We start from the raw sequence: 21,028 nt of genomic DNA, 5'->3' as shown, positions 1-21,028 counted from the left end.
ATAAAGTCATTTGCTATTATCTGTTGCATTCCCAGTAGGAGCATGCCATTGTGTTAGGCATTTAAGGAGCACTCAAGGTGAATGCAATAAGACACAGTCCTGCTCTCAAGAATTTTACAAGAAGAGTAGATAATGCAAGCGCATGAATAACAGTGGTGCAATGTAGATGCTGGCAAGTGCAAAGAGAGGGAGACAAGGTAAGGTTCAAATTGGGAAGGGAGATAAGAGACTTAGTGAAGGCTTCTAGGATGACTCCACAGAGCAGGTGCCATACGAGATGTGCCTTGAAGGTCTGTAGATAACAGGTAAAGTGGGGAAGCAAGCGAGGAGGAGGGCACCCCTGGATCAAGGAAACAGGGTTGAAGGCATGACTTATTATTGCTATGCTTATGGCATATCAGATTCATAAATCCATGTGGTTTTATAGCATCTTTCCCAAGATGCAACTATGAAGTTGTCTGAATACCCCTAACATGCATTTTTTAAAAAAAATTAATTAATTAATTAATTTTGGGCTGTATTGGGTGTCCGTTTCTGTCCTAGGGCTTTCTCTAGTTGCGGCAAGCGGGGGCCACTCTTCATCGCGGTGCACGGGCCTCTCACTATCGCGGCCTCTCTTGTGGAGCATAGGCTCCAGACGCGCAGGCTTAGTAGTTGTGGCTCACGGGCCTAGTTGCTCCGCGGCATGTGGGATCTTCCCAGACCAGGGCTCGAACCCGTGTCCCCTGCATTGGCAGGCAGATTCTCAACCACTGCACCACCAGAGAAGCCCCCCTAACATGCATTTTTAAATGTTGGTAATTACTGTAGCTTTTGGTTTTAACACAGATGGAAGAACAAGAATCTAGGGAAGTTAAAGTCTTCCTCAAGGTCACGTGGAAGGAACCCATAGATCGAGACAGAACTCCATCCATTTACCCTGCTTGCACTGGGCTGAATGGCACTTTGCTCTTAGAGAAACAAGTTCTCTGGGCAACAGAGTCTCTTCGAGGGAAAAGAACCGTGAAAAAAGAGGAAGCATCCAGTTTATTTTGAAAGTGAATTTTCTAAAGTTTGTTTTTTTCCTTCCCATGTATCCACAAGAAAAAGAAAGAGAACGTACATAACTCCATGTTGAGTCATCCAAAATCTACATGAATATTCTAGCCATCACCCTGTGTAAAGTGCTTGTCATGCTACTGGATGACCTTTGTGAAAGCCAGTGGGAAAAGGTGGATCACAAATACTGAAAAAGGAAATGCTTCAGATTGCTGTATTTTTGCCCATACACCAATTAATCACACACCAAACTCTAGATCTTTTGTGTTTTGAAGGCCACTAAGCCTTGAGTTCAAGATCAACTGTTACTAACTGAAGCAATACCAGCCCCCTACCCCCAGTTTCTGTCATCTTAAACCTCTCCATCAATGAAACAATGAATGAACTAAAAAGAATAAACACAAGATCCTGTAGTCTGAAGGGACAAATCTGTTCCCTTCTCACTGCTGCATTTACAGTAATCCTTGAAATAGCTAAGCTGCTTTACTTGCTCCAAGACATTATTCAAGAAAGGAATAACTGGAAATTAACATTTCAGAGTAAGAAGAGCTTTCAGAGCTGATCCAGCTCAGTCTAGTCTGGAAACTCCCAGGCAACCCCTAGATTCTTTCAGCGTGGTCTCTGTGGTCATGACTGTTTCCATGATAATGCTAAGATCTTAGTTGCCTTTCTCACTCACTGTCATGAGTGTACAGGGATTTTCCCACTGTACATTGGGAAGGTCTGCCTAACTCAGTGGACCGGTGTTTTCCAAATGACTGATGTATAATGATACAAAATCATGCAAGGGTAAAATGTCTATTCAAAGTGCCATCTAGAGCAATGGATTCTAATGTAACAGCATGAAAGTTCCTTAATACGGTTTCAGTTTCCACAGTGTAACTAACCTTTAGGCAACCACCGCTTGTCAAGTTTTGGCGTATCAGTAGTATCAAAGAATATCCATGATTATCTGAAAAGCTTCCTAACCATTCCAACCATATATCCGTGTGAAGTCAGGTTTTCTTCATATACTCCGAAGAAGGCAATATATCACAACAGAATGAAGGCAGAAGCAGATATGAGAGTCCAGCCAGATGTTAAAGAGATTTGCATGAATAGAACACATGTCATCTAATTTATTTTGGGTTAAAAATAAAGATATTTTTCATAAAAATATGTTAATCCATATTAACAGGTAATAGGTTATTAATGTTATTTTAAAACAAATGTTTGAAAAAATAAGCAAATATTTAATTCTTATTTCAAATATGGAAAATATCGATAGAACCCACGTAAATCAAAGGTCTTTGGAGTCCTCAGTGGTGTTTAAGAGTATAAAAGTTACTGAAACCAAAATGTTTGAAAACCACTCATCTTGTTAAATCATCTTGTTCACCAGGTAGTAAACAGAGAGCCTGAACATTTCAGTGACTTACCCATGGTGACGGCAAGTTTGTGGGAAAGCCAATATCGAGAACAGATCTTTTGATTCTTAATCCAGTGTTCTTTCCATTATATTACATGGCAGGGAGTTTTAGGGTATTTTAATCTGAATGTTTCACTGTCTATATAGTTCGCTAACGCTGTGTTTTTACCGGGGCCCATCCTCAGGTTATTTTAGTAATATTAGCAATACAAGTGCTATTTTCAGATGGGTCATTTACAGTGTGAACCCTGGCATATGCAAGCGTGTCTTTACTAAAAACTTTAAAATAATTGATCTAAGTAATACATTCTGATACAGAATTTAAGGTAGTTATTTCTATAATTAGATTAGATTAGATTTTTATTTAATTTGTACCTAGAAAAATATTTTAAGGCAATATCATAGGAAATTATCCTTAAAAATGTGACTCAAAAATAAAATGAATCTGACTGACCAAAGGCCAGGAGAGACTTGCTTCCCATGAAACTTTGAGATGTGTTCTCCTTACGATGAAAAGAATATAAAGGTTGTTTTCCCTTTCTGCTTTGGCTCCTAGGGCAGCCGAGGGCAAGTTTGCAACTCCACTGCAGACGTTGTGCAGCCCTCCATGGTGGGCACATCCGCCCTCTCTTTCCCATGTAATTTATATTCCCTTAGATCCTGGTTTTTATTTATTCATTTTCTCTGGAATCTCTGTTTTCTCGTGAGCCACCTCCCCTTCTTCTGTGAACCTGACAGGTATAAGTTAAATACACAGATCAAACCTGAGTTAAGGTTTCCAGATACAGACACAGTCAATTTGTACTCGGGAAGGTAGTGCTCATGCAATGTGATCTGAAGGAAAATTTTAAAGACATCTATCACCGAGAAGCATGATCATTCCTTCCAAACGTTTCTCTTTTCTTCTTTAGTTATGGGGCGGTTGTTCATTCCTGAAGGCAGTCTAGTAGTCATGGAGGATAAGCCTTGTAATGTGACTTGCCGCGCATTGGGCTGGACCCCACTCCCACGTCTTTCCTGGGAGATTGGGGTTCCGGTGAGCCATTCGAGCTATTCCTCCGTCCGGGAGCCTGAGGACCTTCAAAGTGCAGTGAGCGTTCTGGCTCTGACGCCGCAGGGCAATGGCACTGTGACGTGCGTGGCTGAGATGAAGCGGCTGCACGTCCACAAGTCTGTAACTGTAAATCTTACTGTGGTTCAGCCTCCCTTGGGTAAGTGAAGACTTTTTGCTTTATACAAAGTGGATTATTATTGCATGCTTTACATTTTGTATGTTGTACTGCTGAATCAGTGATGCCCAGGAGAATCGCACGGTGATCTTGATCTCAGGTAGGGATGGTAATGGAGACAAGTGACTTGTGTCAGCTTCATGACCTTGTAATTTCACTTTTAAAATTCCGTCTTCAAGTGCTTCTCTCTTTTCTACTTACATATGGAAACCATTGAGAATCTTGACAATTACTTATAAAATAGCATCAAGTTCAGATGTAAATACTTGAATTCAATGTTTTTCCTCTAGCTTTCACTCATTGTTCCTGTCAGATCCCATCCCCTGGGCCAAGGAAGTGAGCTCTTTCAGTATCTGAGGAGGTCATGCACGTTCTCAAGGATTCCTTCAAATCTTATTGGGATTAGGAGAGCTCAATTTTTTACCCAACAAATCCACAGTGTATCTCAAAGTACCAGGTCTATGTTTTTTTTCTTTTTTTTCTTTAACTTCACAAAATGACATGTTTAAAGTTTAGATCCCGAAGAAAATCTGTTGCAGGGTCCTTGGGAAACACCAAACTGACCAAACCTTCATGGGGCCTCTGAACCTGCTTGACCTCGAAGGCCACCTGGGCCAACTAGAAAGCACAGGGGCGGGGGCTGAGTTTCATGCCTTCATTTTACAAAAGAGGAAAGGAAGGGAGGCCCAGAGAAGGACTACACTCCATTCCAGGTCTTATGCTGATGGCACAAAGGGATCCCAAAGCCAGGAGGAACTTCTCCCTTGGTCCAAAACTCTTCCCACTATGAAAACACTTCTACTTAGATCTTCCAAAGTTTGGAATAAAGTTACAGCCATAGCAAGATTAATAATAACAACAATAAAAATGAAAAACAGTACTACATAGCTCTTATTAAGTAAAGATGTGTTTTTTTCCCCCAAACTCAGTGTTTCACTTTATTTTTTTTTATTTTTTCCTTTTTTTTTCTCTTTTTTTTTTCATTTTTTTTCTTTCACTTTATTTTTTAAAAAAAATTTATTGGCGTATACTTGATTTAAAATGTTGTGTTAGTTCCTGCTGTACAGCAAAGTGAATCATGTCCATATATCTACTCTTTAAAGACACCGTTTTAAGCAGTTCTCAAATGTTAACCAAATTACACAACTTTCTTATGAGTGGATGCGGTTATTATTCCTGATGTAAAGATGAGGTGACAGAGACACATTGTTTGGAACTTGCCCACGTTGATAGTAGATGGCAGAGGTGGCCTCGCCAGTGTGTCTCCAGAATCTGCTCACCCGTCCACTCTGCCCTCCCCCTGTGAGCAGCCCTGGAAGGTTTGTGAGTGTCCTGGGGCTGCTGTAACCTCAGACTGGGGACTTAAACAACAGACATGGTTTCTCTCACAGCTGTGGAGGCTAAGAGTCCAAGATCAAGGTGTGGGCAGTGTTGGTTCCTTCTGAAGACCCATCTGTTCCAAGCCTCTCCCCCAGCTTCTGGTGGGTGGCTGGCAATCTTTGGTGTCCCTTGGCTTGTAGACCCTGCATCACCTGATCTCCGCCTTCATCTTCACACGATGTTCTCCCTGTATGTGTGGCTCGTGTCCATATTTCCTTTTTGTAATAAGGACCCCAGTCATATTGGATCAGGGGCCACCCTATGACCTCATCTTAACTAAATTCCATCTGCAACAACACTGTTTCCAAATAAGGTCACATTCTGAGGCACTAGGAGTTAGTATTTTAACAAATGAATTTTGGGGACAGACAATTCACCGCATAACAGATGATGTATCTGTGAACCTGTAAAAAGCCATTTAGAGCCTAAGCTGTGGTTCGCGCCAGTCATCCTGAGCTTTGCACTGCAGGGATTGATCCCCACTGCAGTACCATCACAAGCTTGCACTCCTAATGTCTGGCCCTTGTCTCCAACTCAGATGTCTTCAGAGACCAGGCAGACAACAGAAATTAAAGCATGAGTGAATCCACATGTCAGGTAGAAGACAGAGTGCAGGGGCCTGCTGGGAACCAAACAGCATCCCCATCGACACAGAGCAGCTGTACGGGCTCCAGCTGGTTGTTGCCATTAGGAATGGGGACTCAGACTGCCAGAGCTTTGACCTGGTTCTGGTGAATATCAGTGTCTTTGAGGGTAAAGGACACAGAAATCTGTGTTTTCTTCGGTTTTAAGTCGAGGTTAACTTATTTCAGCTTATTAAATTCAAAGGATTTTAGCTGATTTCCTACCAAGACTGTATATGAAGATGAAGCTAGAATTCAAACCTAGCTTGCTTTCTTATTATTTTGGACAATTAAAAAACCTTTAGAAAAGTTGGTGCAAGAATAGTACAATGAATACCAATGTATCTTCACTTAGATACAACAGATGTTAACATCTTCTCATGTTTGCTTCTCTCTCTTAGCTTTTCTTTCCCTTCCTCTCTCCCTCCTTTCTTTGCTTCCTTTCTTCCTTCCTTCCTCCATCCTTCCTTCCTTCCTTTCTTCCTTTCTTTACCATTTGAGATTTACTTGGAGATTTTATGACATTTTACCCCTAAATACCCCAGCATGTGTATCATAAGAACAAGGCCATCCTACATAGCCCCAATGTAGGTGGCAGTCAGGAAATTTAACATTGATTCCATATTCAAATTTCCCCTACTGTCCTTTCTAGATTTTTTTCCCCCAAACCAGTATCCAGTTAAAGGCCATGCATTGCCTTTGGCTGTCAGGTCTTCTTCTGTCTCCTTTAATGTCCAGCGGTTCCCCCACTTTTTGTCTTTCCTGATATAAACATCTTTGAAGGATCCAGACCATTTTTGCAAGATACCCTTCAATATGGATTTGTCTGAATTTTCCCAACATACTTTGATTGAGGTTAAATATTTTTGGCAAGACATGGGTAATGTCATGTGGGCATGTGATGCCAATTTTCTCTATTATTGGTAATAAGTTTGATCATTTGGGTAAGGTGGTGTCCCCCAGATTTCTCCATTGTAAAGGTACCTTTTTGGCCTTTATAATTAATATTTGACGTACAAGTACTGTGTGATTATCTTGTTTCTTGACTGTCTATCACATAATAACATTTGCATTCATGGATACGTCATTGCCTGAATCACTTATTTCTATAGTGGTTGTAAAAGAGAGATTTTTCTGGTTCCATCATTTTTCTATATTTATTAGTTTGGCATTGTTCTGTAAAGAAGAGGCATTTCTTTTCTTCCTTTTCTTATTTTTTCAAAAAATTTTTACAGTTTTAGTATGGACGCATTTTTATCCAATACATTATGATTTATTTCCATCGTTACTCATTGTGATGCTCGGATTCCTCCAGATTCGGCCAGTGGGAATCCCTTCCAGCTGGCTCTGCTGTACTTCCGATGTGTCCCTCTTAGTTCTTTTTTTAACACCTTTATTGGAGCATAATGGCTTTACAATGGTGTATTAGTTGCTGTTGTATAACAAAGTGAATCAGCTATATGTGTACATATATCCCCATATCTCCTTCCCCTTGGCTCAGTAAGATGTTCCGAACTGTCTTCACCTTTCCCCTGTTCCAGCCTGGAATCAGCCAGCTCTCCAAGGAGCCAACCCAGCTTGCTTTTAAGCAATTTAAATATGACAAAGTATGGTCCAGGCTTTGAAAGGGAAGATTGAAAAAAAGTTCCATTAGCACCAAATGGAATGAATTTTTTAAACCACACACCTTAACAAGGTAATAATGCAGCGAAGAGCTCTGGTCTATGATGATGCCTCACAGAAATGGATTTGGATATTAGCTTGCCTACAAAGCTTCTCTTTTTAGGGGAAGGGCAAGGGACATTCAGTTTCCCGTGATGGGGTTTAATTCAGCTGAACTCTTCTTAGCCTGGGACCAGTGAAGTGAGTGGCCTTAATTATGGCAGCTGGAGTCACGACAGTTTCACAGAGGAGAACCTTAGGGGAGTGTTGCAATGAGTCTGACTTTATTGGACTCATTTGGAGAAGGGTAATTTGTTTCTAAATTATTCATCCAGATCGAGAGCAGCTGGTGGCTGGCTGCCTGTTGTGTGTTTTATGCAGGTTTTAGTATCTGAAAGCCTCGCTCCTGCCTTGGCTGGGAGAGCTGGCTTGTAGAAGCAAAGCCACGTTTACAAAGAGCTGAAGATGCACGAGGCTGTGCTTGTTCAAGCTCCTTCAGGAACCAGGCAAAAGCATCAGTCCTGCCACTCATTCCTGAAAGTGCAAGGAATTTGTGTTCATGTCCGGAATAATCCTTTCAAGTCCCTGAAAGAAGAGTAATACTGGCAGCTTAGGAAGTCTAGTGAGTTCAAGCCAAAAGGATGTATTACACACATTGATTCTTTAAAGAAAAGCATATTGAAAGGTCGCAGGCTAATTTTTTAAAAAAATTCTATTTTCTCCATTATAGAGGTAATACAGACTTGAAGCATCACAGACGTACATACAGCTAGAAGGTGAAGGCCCCCATCATGTCTACCATGAGCTAAGGTCCCTCAGTCCTCTGTCTGGTCGTCTGGATTGTTTTATCTACATACTTACAAGTGTGTAGGCTGTGAACTGTGAAAGTGAAGCCATATTTTTCGGACACGTGAGCACCTTGTAGACTGTGGTGACTCCTGGTATGATCTGAGTTTTGTGGGATGTGGTCATTTCGAGAGCAGACAAGAGTGGTGGGAGTGACCGTCCTGGTGGGAACTCTGGCACTAGCTGTGTGATGTTGGGCAAGTCACTGGCCTTCGGGGCTCAGTTTTCTTGCCCGTAAAACGAGGTGGGGAGGAGCAGAGGGCAGACGTTCCCTCTCCTTGGCTTCCTGTCAGGGGAGCTTTAACACGTTTGCTGATTCTCAGGCCCCACCCCAGAGGTTCTGACTTACTTGGTCTGTGTGGAGTCTGGGAATTGGCATTTAAAAAAAAAGCTCCCAGGGCTTCCCTGGTGGCGCAGTGGTTGAGAGTCCACCTGCCGATGCAAGCGACACGGGTTCGTGCCCCGGTCCGGGAAGATCCCACATGCCGCGGAGTGGCTGGGCCCGTGAGCCATGGCCGCTGAGCCTGCGCGTCCGGAGCCTGTGCTCTGCAACGGGAGAGGCCACAACAGGGAGAGGCCCGCGTACTGCAAAAAAAATAAAAAAAATAAAGAAACGCTCCCAAATTACTGAGCAGTCAGGATTAGGGGTTACTGAAATGGAAACTCTCCAAGGCCCCACCTCCTGACCCAGCCTCAACAGGTGCTACTATTCATAGTCTTGGACACCAGACAGCCTGGCCTCAACCCCCAGCTTGCCTACTTACTTGCAGTGTGACTTTACGCAAGTGAAAACCTCTCTGTGCCTCAGTTTTCTCATCTGGGAAACTGAGATAGTAATAATCCCTACCTTATAAGGTAGTTGTTATTGTGAGAAGTAAGTGGGTTAAAACACCGAGAGCACTTAGGACAGTCCCTGTCCCAGAGCCCACAGGACAGGAAAGTGAGAGATGGTTATCATTTATTTTATGGATTCAGAGATCTCCTGTGTCCCTTCTAGTCAGGAGCATGCTTTGCCCATGCTGGTGGTGACATTTTGTAGTCATCCAGTTGGTTTTGAGAAATTCTATGTGCCCTTTTAAAACTCTGAGCGTTCCTGTGAGAGCATCTGGGAAATACTATTTTCCTTGTCTTCACAGATGGGAAAAAGACAAGCTCGGAGCTGAGATTAAAACCACACAGTAAATCCAGTCATGCAGCCCTTACGTGCATGTAGTGTGTGAAGGAACGTAGGGAGGAAGGCAAGCTGTGTTGACCCTGGAGATAACCTTCCTTAGTCACTATTTGTGGGTTCTCAGGTATAGTATACCTATCCTTGCCTGTAAATCTGCCATTCACCTTGAACCATCACACCCACACTCTTCAGTAAGGCTTGGTGTCCACCTAGATTCCCTGTTTCCTTTAAGACGTGGGCTGTAACTTCCCCAGAAGGATTCTTCCAGATTGGAGACCCAACATGGCAGAATAGAAAGACATGAGTGAGAGCCCCTGGGGCTTTCCTGCTCTGAGCGCCCTTGACCCTTTTGTCGAGTCCTTATCCTGAGTGTCTTATCTGCATGACAAAGGGGTTGGGTCATGGATGAGATCATTCCAAGATACTGTTTTCTGTCCACTGTCACGATTTTTGATTTATCAATATATGACTATTGTTTCTTTTTCTTTCAACCCACTGTAAAGGTGCTCATTTAAAAATTAGCCTCATGCTAAACAAAAATACCCATGATATATATGCGTGTGTGTACATATATGTAAGTACTCTATGATAAATTAAAAGTTATTACTAAAGTAAGGAAGGTTCTGTGTAGCTCCAATCCTAAATTACATCTCTTCACAGTGCACACCCCACACTTTTCTCTGGGCTCCCCTGGAGTAGAGGGTTTAAGTCTTTCTTAGGTAGGAAGCTCCGTGGGAAATTTGACCCCCCCGTGGAAGGAAAGAATGAGCCCTGTGGCTGTCATTTTGGTGAGACCCTGGGGCTTTTAGGCGAGTTCAGCATCACTTCATTGAACTCAGTGGTTGAACTAAGGGACACGAGAGGCAGGCAGGGCACAACATCACCCGCTCTCTTTCTTGATTCTGTCCCCAACCCCAGAGAGGTGGCCTCCTGTCCTTTAAACAGGCCCTCCCTGGGGATCGCTGGCTGCCTCTGTGCAAGATCAGAGGAAAGTTGTTATGCCAAGGCTCAGATGACAGAAGCTGGCACGCTGAGAGCTTTCTCCAGCAGGGAGGAAACACCCCTGACAGAGAGGGTCTGAGGAGGTCAACAGTGTGCTGACTTTTTCCAGTAAGAATTTCAAGCCTGTCTCTTGGATCTTGAGCCAGACATTAATGTTTAACCCCAGCTGGCTCCCTTTTACTATGAAAGCTCCTATTATTTGCAAACTTCAGTTTGTAAAAGAGTTCAACAGACCGAATTAAAATGACCACGGCAATCCTGAACACGTGCGCTGGACTTTACAGCGTTCTGCACTTTGACCCCCATCTCTCGAGTCTCTGAACAGCCTGGTGGGGCGAGAATTGTTACCTATGAGTGAGCCCAAGGCCAAAGGGTGCACAGGGACACGGTGGCCATGAGATTTGATTGGTTCCACTGACGCAAAGCCCAAAGGGCTCTGTCAGTCAGGAAGCTTCCATAGAGTGGTCTGATTGTGAATATCCTAAATGCAGTTCTGGGCTTAATAATTTTATCATCACATCAGAGAGAGGGAGAATATAGGGGTGCCCTGTAATGTGGCAGGTTGCTTGGGCGGTGCTTACATTTTGGCTGCATTTGGGGATTCTCAAAGTGTGGGTCGCCAACCACCTGCATCAGAATCCCCTGGGGTACCAATTCCAGACCCCTGACTCAGCATCACAGGAGGTGGGCTCTGAATCCGTGTGCACAATAAACATTCCAGGAGATGCTTGGGATTCTGTTTTCTGTGGAGCGAGGGGATGAGCCATATTACTCTCTGGATGTGAAGGGTCTGGCTTGTTTTGTTGTTTTTGGACCATATACTATATTTTATTTTATTTTTATTTTTAAAAATTGAAATATAGTTGATTTACCATGTTGTGTTACTTTCAGTTGTACAGCAAAGTGATTCAGTTATATATATACATATATATGTATATATATATTCTTTTTCAGATCCTTTTCCCTTGTAGATTATTACAAAATATTGAGCATAGTTCCCTGTGCTATACAGTAAGCTCTTGTTCTTTATTTTATATACAGGAGTGTGTATATGTTAATCCCAGTCTCCCAATTTAGGGACTGGCTTGTTTTAAAGTTGCATGTATGGGGCATGGGAAGGGTATAATCCTGTTCCTTCCCCCTTCATTTCTTTTGGAGGGTAACTCTTTTCTTATCTCTATCAGCCCCAGCTCACCTCAGAAAAATGGTGACCGATGCGGAGATAGATGGCATTAGTTCTGACTTTTCTAAAGTCCTGTAATTCTTGTCTGAGCATCTTAATATGGGAGAAAGGTGAGTCCTAGGTCTGGCTCAGAGGCAGCTGACTGCATGGTGTACAGATTTCTCCATGTAGAGTCAGAAGGAAATTCAGCCTCTTTTATCTGTCCATCCATCCATCTATCCATCCATCTATCAATTCATTTGTTCAAGGTGTCCAATATGTGCCAGGTGCTTGGAGTATAAGGAAAATAAGACGCGGTCCTTGTGGGGACTAAGTCTAATTTAGATAGGAGCAGAAGTGTAAGAAGAATGGACCTGAGAGTGGTCAATTTCATAGACATTTAAGATGGCGTCGAATGTGAGATGTTAAAAAAAGAAGGAAATGTGAAAACCATTGTAGGTAATGCAGACAAGCCTTGCACAAAGGGCAAAAGACAAATATCTTTTTATATTACATAGTTCTTCAAAACAGAGTTCCCTGGATTTTAGCACTTGCTTTGAGATAAGCCTGTGGGTTATTCTGCAGTGGGATCCTTGCTCGCCCATGAATCAGCAACCAGATGTCGACACCAGAACATTAGTGATCATCTCTAACCATTCATGCAACTTATTCTGCGGATTTAACTTTGAAACTATGATTTCAAAGAAAACTCTAAGTAAGAACATCCAAGAGACATTTTCCAGCTATATCTCTAGTTCCAAAGTGCGGGAATGACGTTGATTTAAAAGCAAACCCTATCTTCCTTCATAGGAAGTCTGTTGTTTTAATACTTTTCTAATAACTAGCATCTAATAAAATAGCACAAATTTACACTGAGATGCTACCCACGCACTCAGGGTAGAGTGACAGACTTTCTTGAATAGCAATTCACATTTAAGCTGACCAACGTACATGTGGTTTGACTTCAACGTGGTTCAGTAGGAGAAGTGAAATGCTGGATGAGGGCTGTCTGGAACACGCGTGCAGTTCCCACAGCCCATGCCTAGGCGGCGTGGTCCCACAGGACTCCCTGATGAAGGTGAGGTTCTATACCTGTGGCAACTGAGCCCTTGAAATGTGGCCAATCTGACTGGTGCTGAGTATTTAATTGTATATAATTTAAATTAAATTAAATTTGAATCTAGACAACCGTATGATGTGTAGTAGAAAGTTACAGCTAGGACATGGCTATGAAAAATCAAAATGGCTTTTCTTCTCTCTTTCCTTCTCTCCCCAGCTCTCCCTCCCCCCTTTTTTCTGACTGCACTTTTTTATTTGGTCCAGAAATTAACATAATAATCACAAATTTTCTTAGTACTTCTAGCTTGCTTAATTAGTACAATGTATTTTGCACAATCACTATTTCAGCACCCTATTTAAAGTAGTGTACGTCAAAACTCTCTTTAAGGAAAATGTCTTTGCTATCAACAACTTGTAAAACACATCATTGCAATTACTTTCTGGGGGAAAAAACCCTTTACATTGTTAAAGTACTACTAGACACATTAGTGTAAATAAAATGAAAGGAACTTCAAAAGTGTCACAGTCGTTTCCATTCCTAAAAATAAGTTGGTGACGAGCCGTAGCTTGAAACAGGTGAGAGTAAGTGAGAGTTTCAGTTATATGTCCGTTAATCTCTGTACAGATTTGAACAAAATAAGCAGCAAGGGATATCCTGGCTCCTTTTTTTTTCTGCTTGCCTTGCCCCACCTGATCCTTCCTCTCTCCCACCTCCATGACTACTGGATAGAACAAGAGGGCAAAGTCGACACTAAGGAAGGTGGCTCCCAGAGAGCCATGTGAGGGGCAATTACTAGAAGAGAAGCGAATTGCAGGTGAGGTGTGGGTAGCACTGGGGTGGAGACTTGCACTAGGTTCCTTTGGAAGTGACTCTTTCTCAGTTTGTTCTGATTTCCTCTGGGCTTTGACTTTCCATGGGTGGGGACATGGAAATGAGAACCAAGGTCATCCTTCCAGTCTTGTCCAGTAGCTGCTCAATAAATACTTCTTTTTTTAAAAGAAATTATTTTATTGAAGTCTAGTTGATCTACAATGTTGTGTTAATTTCTGTGGAACAGCACAGTGATTCAGTTATACATATATATATTCTTTTTTATATTCTTTTCCATTACAGTTTATGACAGGATATTGAATATATAGTTCCCTGTGCTATGCAGTAGGACCTTGTTGTTTATCCATTCTGTACGTAATGGTTTGTATCTGCTAATCCCAAACTCCAGTTTATCTCTCCTCTATCCCCTTTCCTTTCGGTAACCATAAGTTTGTTTTCTAAGTCTGTGAGTCTGTTTCCGTTTTGTAAATAAGTTCATTTGTTTCATTCTTTTAGATTCCACATATAAGTGATATCATATGGTATTTGTCTTTCTCTGTCTGACTTACTTCACTTAGTATGATAATCTCTAGGTCGACCCTTGTTGCTGCAAATGGCATTATTTCATTCTTTTTTATGGCGGAGTAATATTCCATTGTGTATATGTACCACATCTTCTTTATCCATTCATCTGTTGATGGACATTTAGGTTGCTTCCACGTCTTGGCTATTGTAAATAGTGCTGCTATGAACATAAGCGTGCGTGTATCTTTTCAAATTAGAGTTTTGATTCAGCAATCCCACTCCTGGGCTGATATCCAGTCAATAAGCATTTCTTGAATAAGTAAAGGATGTCAGAGCATGGAAACCACTGTTCCAACCTCAGGGAGTTGTGGCCCAGCCCAGCTTATTCACCTCTCAGGAATTTTAGAGGAGTTAACCAGAGAATGCTTGGACTGTGTTACTAGGCTGGTATTTATTGGCAGCAATAAACTCTGTAATGAAAAATACTGTAGAGCATTGAATATTTAAGCACACAGAAGGGAACTTGGCCTTTGACATCTGGCTGTAGCAGATTGAATAGTTGCAACATGGTTGGAAAACATAATCTAATTTATAGTGTGGCAGAATCAGTGATTACATACCCTTGACAGTGGCAACCCTCACTAAAATATATATTTTTCTCCTTTCTACCTTATAGACAGTATTGATAAACCAGGTACATCATTGCCTGCCTGGGCCATAGTTCTACTTGCAGTATCATTGTCATTGCTTTTGATCCTGATCATTGTTCTGATTATAATGTTCTGCTGCTGTGTCTCCAGGAGACAGAAAGAAGGTAATTTTGTTGTTGTTGTTCGTACAGATATATATATATTTTTGAACTTTTGGTACAAGCATTTGCAGTTCGTTAGCTCATCAGCTCTTTCAAAAGATATATTGGCTTTTAGAGTCCTTGAAAGGAAATGCATGCCATTCATAGAGAGGGAAAGGACTTTCTCAAGAAAGGAAGCCATTCCTCTGGGGCCTGAGTCAACCCCCCAAGGAAGACAGATCTTCACACTTTGAGAAGGTGATGAGGCAGTGCCTTTCTCATCAAAGACACTGACTATTTGAGTTTTGTGTTTACTGGCAAGGATATAAGGCTGTCGCAATCTGTCATTTAGATGCTATGTTTTTTCTAGAATAATACCCACCTATCTGAACACATCAAAAGATTTTTTTCTATTTTGTAGAATTCTGAGTCTCCTTTTGTAGGTGAATATTGGTGTAGTGGTAGAAAGAAAAACATGGTTTTCTGTTAACAAAAGTAGTACAAATAAAGTAAATAAAAATAGTTACACATGTCTTCTAAATGAAGTTTTTTGAGATACCCCAAGATATATGAAGGAGTGGCCTTGTTTGGGGGACAGGCCAACATAGAGGTGAGCTTATTAATATTAGGGTGGGTTCATCAACATTGGGGTGGGCTTATTCTGGAGTTAGTTTGTGATTTCAGAAACCACAGGGACTTTGTCATATGGGCAGCTCAGGACTTTCCAACTGTTGAGTGTGTGTGTCCATCTTTGTCTTTCTTTCTCTCATGAAACCTCCACGTACTCCTACTGAATATTTAAATTAAATATTAAAACATTTAAATTTGAATATTAAATTAATTTTCTTAAAGTTAGAGTTTTGATGTTTAGCTACATGTCAGTTTAATTGCACTTTTAATTTTATTAAGACTAACTGCCACTCAATGAGCACTTTTTGCGTGTCTGCCAGGCACCATGTTACCCAACTCTTTTACTCAGAATAGTTCTCTTAGTGAGATATTCCATGTGAAGTTCATGGTCCAGCCTTAACTAGGCTAATTGTCTAGCCTTAGCTCCTGCATGGGTTTGGTTTGTCCTTGGGGAATTAATTCTGTGGTATACCTTTATTCTTTAGGAAACAGAAGTGAAAAGTAGTAAATACCTGTTGACCCATATTTGATGGGAATTTGTTTTTACCTAGGAGTTACCCTGTATGCCACAGATGCATTACTCAAAAAAAAAAAACCAAAAAAACAAAAAAAGAACACTGGATTTTAATGAAAACTATGAATAACTTAAATTTTAATTTAGAAGTGACTAGGATTGTTCATTGCCTTCAGATTATTATTTCTGACATTAGCTATTGTGGCATATTTGGAGAACATTCTATTTATTTGGACTTCTGCATCTCTTAGGCTTTTGTCTGTCCCACGCCAGCCTAGTAAGAAGGTTTGTGGCCACACAGGATGTGCACCAGGGAGATTCTCTGATTCTTAGCTTCCTCATTTACAAAGTGGGGATAAGTCTTATCCTATAGATTGGTTATGAGAATTAAGTAAATTAACATAATAAAAGTTTGTGTGATCGTGATCTGTCCTAGATTTTATCCTTCATTTAACTTTGAAAAGTTGATGCACAATGGACGCTACACTTCACCTTGACATAAATGTATAGGATCCAGTGAACACTTGGATTGTCCCATGATAATTATTTCCATGCTTACAAATATTAAATAGCAAGTGTTTTAAAGAGTATTTTCTGGTGCTCTGCTTTGTTGGTGCCTGGAGAATTCTCAGTACTCTGCCTGGTTTACTGGAGACTGACTGAGGACGGCTGAGGACCCCACTCAGCGTGGCCTGGAGGCTTTGGGATCGAAGCTTCACAGGAACACTAGTGACATTCCTCTATTACCAGAGGGACACTAGATAATCTCTCCCCTTCAATTCAAATAAGATTGCTTCTGAGGTTCAATTTGAGGTGTGAATCAGTGGATGTTGTCAGAACTGCAAATAAGTGAGAACATTACCCAAAAAATAAGGAAAATGAATATTTTTTTGATCTTGATAAAGCTTGATACCTAGGAGCCCTAGATGGGACGGTGAAAGTGCAAAGCACACTGGCTTTAGTACCAGATGGATGGGGGCTGCTGTGTGTTACTCCCCATTGTGAAATGCTAGAGTCCCTCCAGTCCAAGAATCCATTGATTAAAAACATTAGCAATTTCATGAGAGCTTTTGGGGTGTGGACACAACTGTATGAATTGATAACATTGGTACATATTGATTGAAAATGTATTTCAGAACAAAAGAAATATAGTGCTGAAGCAATGAAATTCCTTATCTGTTAAAGACATGGTTATACTCTTGTAATAGTATCTAGTTTGTTAAAAATATGATAATGCTAACACCTACCTCTTGGGTTGTTGTGACGATTAGATGAAATAACACCTTGCATAGCACTGGCATGGTGCCTGAACAGGTAACTACTGAATGACTGACAGCATGGACTGGGAACACAGAGCATCTCTTTATGGTGAACAGTAGAGTCTTTATAACCTCAGAAATTAGATTCAGTACTCACTAAGTACTTACTGGGCACCTACTATACTTCAGGTACCCAAGTATCACAAATACTTATATTTATGATAGTGAATAGCAAATTCTGCTTTCCTTAAGCTTGGAAGTCATCTGATAGTTCACTGTTGGGAAGCTTAATATCTATTGGATCACAAACACTCAGTAATGTGAGTATTTAAAATCAGGGGACCTATAAAAATTGATAAGATTTTATTTTCAGAATAACTATTCTGATTTTGCTAATGTGATTTTCTTCCTTTTTTTTTTTTTTTTTGCAGAATCTAGCTATCAAAGTGAAATAAGGTAAGTTTGAGATCACACCAATTTTCTGAAAATAAAAAACAAATGAAAACCAACCAACACAGACACACAGAGCTGTGGGATTTTAGGATTATGTTACTCAAAATTAGGTACTAAAAAGGGACAACTCTGAAAAACACATATGCCAATCACAAACTCACAGGGCAACATTAATTGCAGAATAAAATAGGTGGGTTCCTACTGCCTAAGTTTGACTTGCTCACTTAGGAAAGTGGAGTGGAATTTAGTTGGTGTCTGGCATTCGCAACTCTTTCCACAAGAGGACACTCTGTACTGTGACTGTTGGCCCTCCTGCTTTGAGTCAAGGCTAGAGATGTGAGGGCCATTTCAAGGATGTCAAAGAACCAGGCAGAGGTCCTGCTGGAATTTCTGGGGTGGTAGAGACAGTGAGACCAGCTGGGTGACTAAGGCAATGAGACCGAACAGGCAGACAGATTAGGAGGGTTCACAGCTCACTGTTCAGGGCGGAGGGACAGAGAAATTCCTGCCATCCTCACGGCTGTCCAGAAGTAACTGCAAGCACTTTTAAGGTAATTATGTCAAGCGCTTACTAAAGCCAGTTTCAATGTCTGCAATATTTACATAATTATAAATACACTCAGGGGAAGGACTTTTAGACAGTGGTGATTTTGTTGGGGGTGTTAAAACCCCATCTACTTTTCAGTATTTTATTAGATAATTTTAATATGTGAAATGTTGTGATTTAAAATATCTTCCGGCTACATGTGGTGAAGGACGATGTATGTAATCATCACGTAACAGATACCATCCATTTTCCCTCGACCCCAGTCACTCCCTGGTGATAACGTGGGTTCTCTTTCTCTGAGGATGCCACAAAGCAGCAATCTGAAAATGCACCTCCTTTGGGGCCTGACTTTGGGCAAGAGGAGAGGAAGGAAAACTGACCTCTGTAATTATACTGGAATTTCTCTCAATTGCTATCACCAGCAGGGTGGCGGTCTGAATTCTTCTGTTCATCATTATTGACTGTGTAATGTCAATTCTATTCTCTGGGATCTTAGGTGATTTCAAAACGTAGTACAGTGATCAACAGCTATTCAAGGCAATGGGTAGAGAACAGCAATAACAATGGCAATAACAATCATGACACAAGTAGCGACAGTAAGAGCTAGCATGAGTGCCTAGCATGCGTGCCAGGCTATTTTACACTTGGTGGAGGTTATCTTCCTGAATTCTCCCAATGATTTTATGAGACTATTTTTCCATTTTGTAGATGAAGAAGCTGAGGGGTATAGAGAGGTTAAGTAATGTGCTCAGTATCTCCTGTCCAGAGAATGGAAGGGTCCGAATGTGAACCAGCTGACCTTGCTCAGGGCCTGAGCTCTTGTCTGTGTGCAACTCTCGCCCTTAGATCCAAGTGTATTGGGCCCAGGGAAGAAAAATGGGGCAGCTCACTGGGCCCCCGTGTTGTACCTGTTTCCCCTCCCACTGGGTCAACAGTGCTAACTCTAGCTGCTCACAGATTTCTACTGCATTAAAAGAACATATATATATATACATATATATATATATCTATTTCGTATATATATTTTTCCTATAGCATCAATGCATGCTTATTTTAGAAAAAATTTTTTAAGTAAAGATAGTTTATAAAAAATGGTTTTAAAATCACCCCTAATTCTATTGCCCAGAAGTAACCGTTACCTAAGTATGTATATATTTACACACATGTGTGTTCACCAAGATACACACACGTATATGTTCTGTGAAATTTGGATCATAATAAACATCATTTAATATCTTTCTCTCCTCACTTGACACTATTCTGAAGATTATTTCTGTTGGCAAATACTTGCCTGCAATGTTTTTGTTTCATTTGCTTACTAAAGTTTTTTATTAAAATATAACTATAGAAAAGTACACAAATCGTGAGTACGTAGCTTGATTAATTTTCATAAAGCATGTGGACCTGGACTGCTGACGCAGAACTAGGACACCCCCAGGACCCCAGCCCCTACTCAGGCCTCCATGAAATCATCTACTGCCTGTTCCTCAAAGGTCATGTCTTCTGACATCTATCTCCACATCCCCAGAAGTTAGAGTTGTGTAAACTTGATATAAATGAAGTCCTGTGATATGTCTGCCTTCTTGAACTTCAGGCTGTGAGATCAATCATATTATTGAATGTAGATGTCAGTGGTTTATTACTATATAATACCAAGTAAGGGGCATATAGGCAGTTGATTTTTCCATTTTACACTTAAAGGGCATTTGGGACCGTGACGAACATTACTGCACTAAGCGATCTTGTGTGTGTCTTTTGGTGACATGTATACCAGTCCTCATTCCTGTTTTGTATTCTGTTGGGTATAATCTATTAGTGCAGGCTGGGTCATAGGACAGGTATATGTTCAGCTTTAGATGAGGTTACCATACAATTTTCAAAGTAGGTGTAGCAGTTTACACTTCTACCAGCAGTGTATGAGAGTTCTCACCTGTAATAATTTTTACAGGTGGCATGGAATTCCACTTTAGAGATGCATTGTCATTTATTTTACTAGTTCCCTACCTATGGCTGGGCACCTGTGTTTGCACTTTTGCTAGTATAAATAGCTCATGAATGAACATTCTTTCAGATAAATCTTTGCACATACCCTTGCGTATTTCCCTTGCTTATTATAATCAATTCTTAGTGGTTAAGCATAAATATTTAAATATCTTTGGGTATCCATTGCCAAACTTCTTTCCCCTGGGAAGCTGCACCAATTTTTGCTTTATTTCAGAGGCTGGCATACTTCTTCTATCAAGGGCCAGATGGTAAAACTTTGGGCTTTTCTGGGCCACATGGTCTCTGTCACAACACTCAACTCTGCTGCTGTAACAGGAAAGCAGCCATAGACAATATGGAAGCAGACGGGTTCCAGTAAAACTTTATTTAAAAAAACAGACAGGGAGCTGGATTTGGCCTGTGGGTCATAGCTGGCCAGCCCTGCTTTATTTGGTCACTGGTGTCTGAAAGTTGAGTACCAACCACCTGGGGACTGGAGTCTATGGACCTATCATGATAAAGTTCCATTTCTCCCCATAAGAGGAGTGTGCGAGACACAGGGCATCTACACAGCCGTGCTGGTGGCTGTGAGGGTACATCCCGTTGCTAGCCACGCTCCAGAGGCCAGTGCCTGAGCTTCGGCCTCGTGGTGAGTTCATCGTGTGTGAATGCTCTGGGTGGAGTAGTGAGACGCGAGCGTCCATTGCTGATTAACATTTGGCTTTTTCAAATGGTCTAATTCTAGGAAATCTGCAAATATGAAGACAAACAAAGACACTTCTGGGACAAAGTTAAAAAGCGGGAATGAAAACTATGGCTACAGTTCAGATGAGCCGAGGACCACAAGTGAGTGGCCAGGTGGGCGCAGCGGAAAGATCTGGAAGGGAAAGTGTCGGGAGAGAGGCTGACCCATCAAACACCGGCTTCTGAAGGCGG

General features: G+C 41.2%; 1 protein-coding gene across 5 annotated transcripts in view; it reads left to right on the top strand.

Moving 5' to 3' along the window:
• Nucleotides 1-21,028, top strand: part of IGSF5 (immunoglobulin superfamily member 5) — a 43,589-nt gene that overhangs the window by 13,162 nt on the left and 9,399 nt on the right. For 2 of the 5 annotated variants that reach the window (XM_029213614.1, XM_029213613.1), the window contains exons 4-7: nt 3,358-3,657; nt 14,593-14,730; nt 17,541-17,565; nt 20,838-20,950. In XM_029213614.1, the coding sequence (XP_029069447.1) occupies nt 3,358-3,657; nt 14,593-14,730; nt 17,541-17,565; nt 20,838-20,950 (576 nt within the window). The remainder of the gene's footprint in view (nt 1-3,357; nt 3,658-14,592; nt 14,731-17,540; nt 17,566-20,837; nt 20,951-21,028) is intronic. The other 3 variants (XM_029213615.1, XM_029213617.1, XM_029213616.1) reach the window with 3 other exon arrangements.

This window comes from Monodon monoceros, unplaced genomic scaffold (genome assembly GCF_005190385.1).
Source record: "Monodon monoceros isolate NGI ecotype Baffin Bay Population unplaced genomic scaffold, NGI_Narwhal_1 Super_Scaffold_11, whole genome shotgun sequence".
Lineage (NCBI taxonomy): Eukaryota > Metazoa > Chordata > Mammalia > Artiodactyla > Monodontidae > Monodon > Monodon monoceros.
Note: the sequence above shows the minus strand (reverse complement) of the source record. Positions and strands in the feature narration are given on the sequence as shown.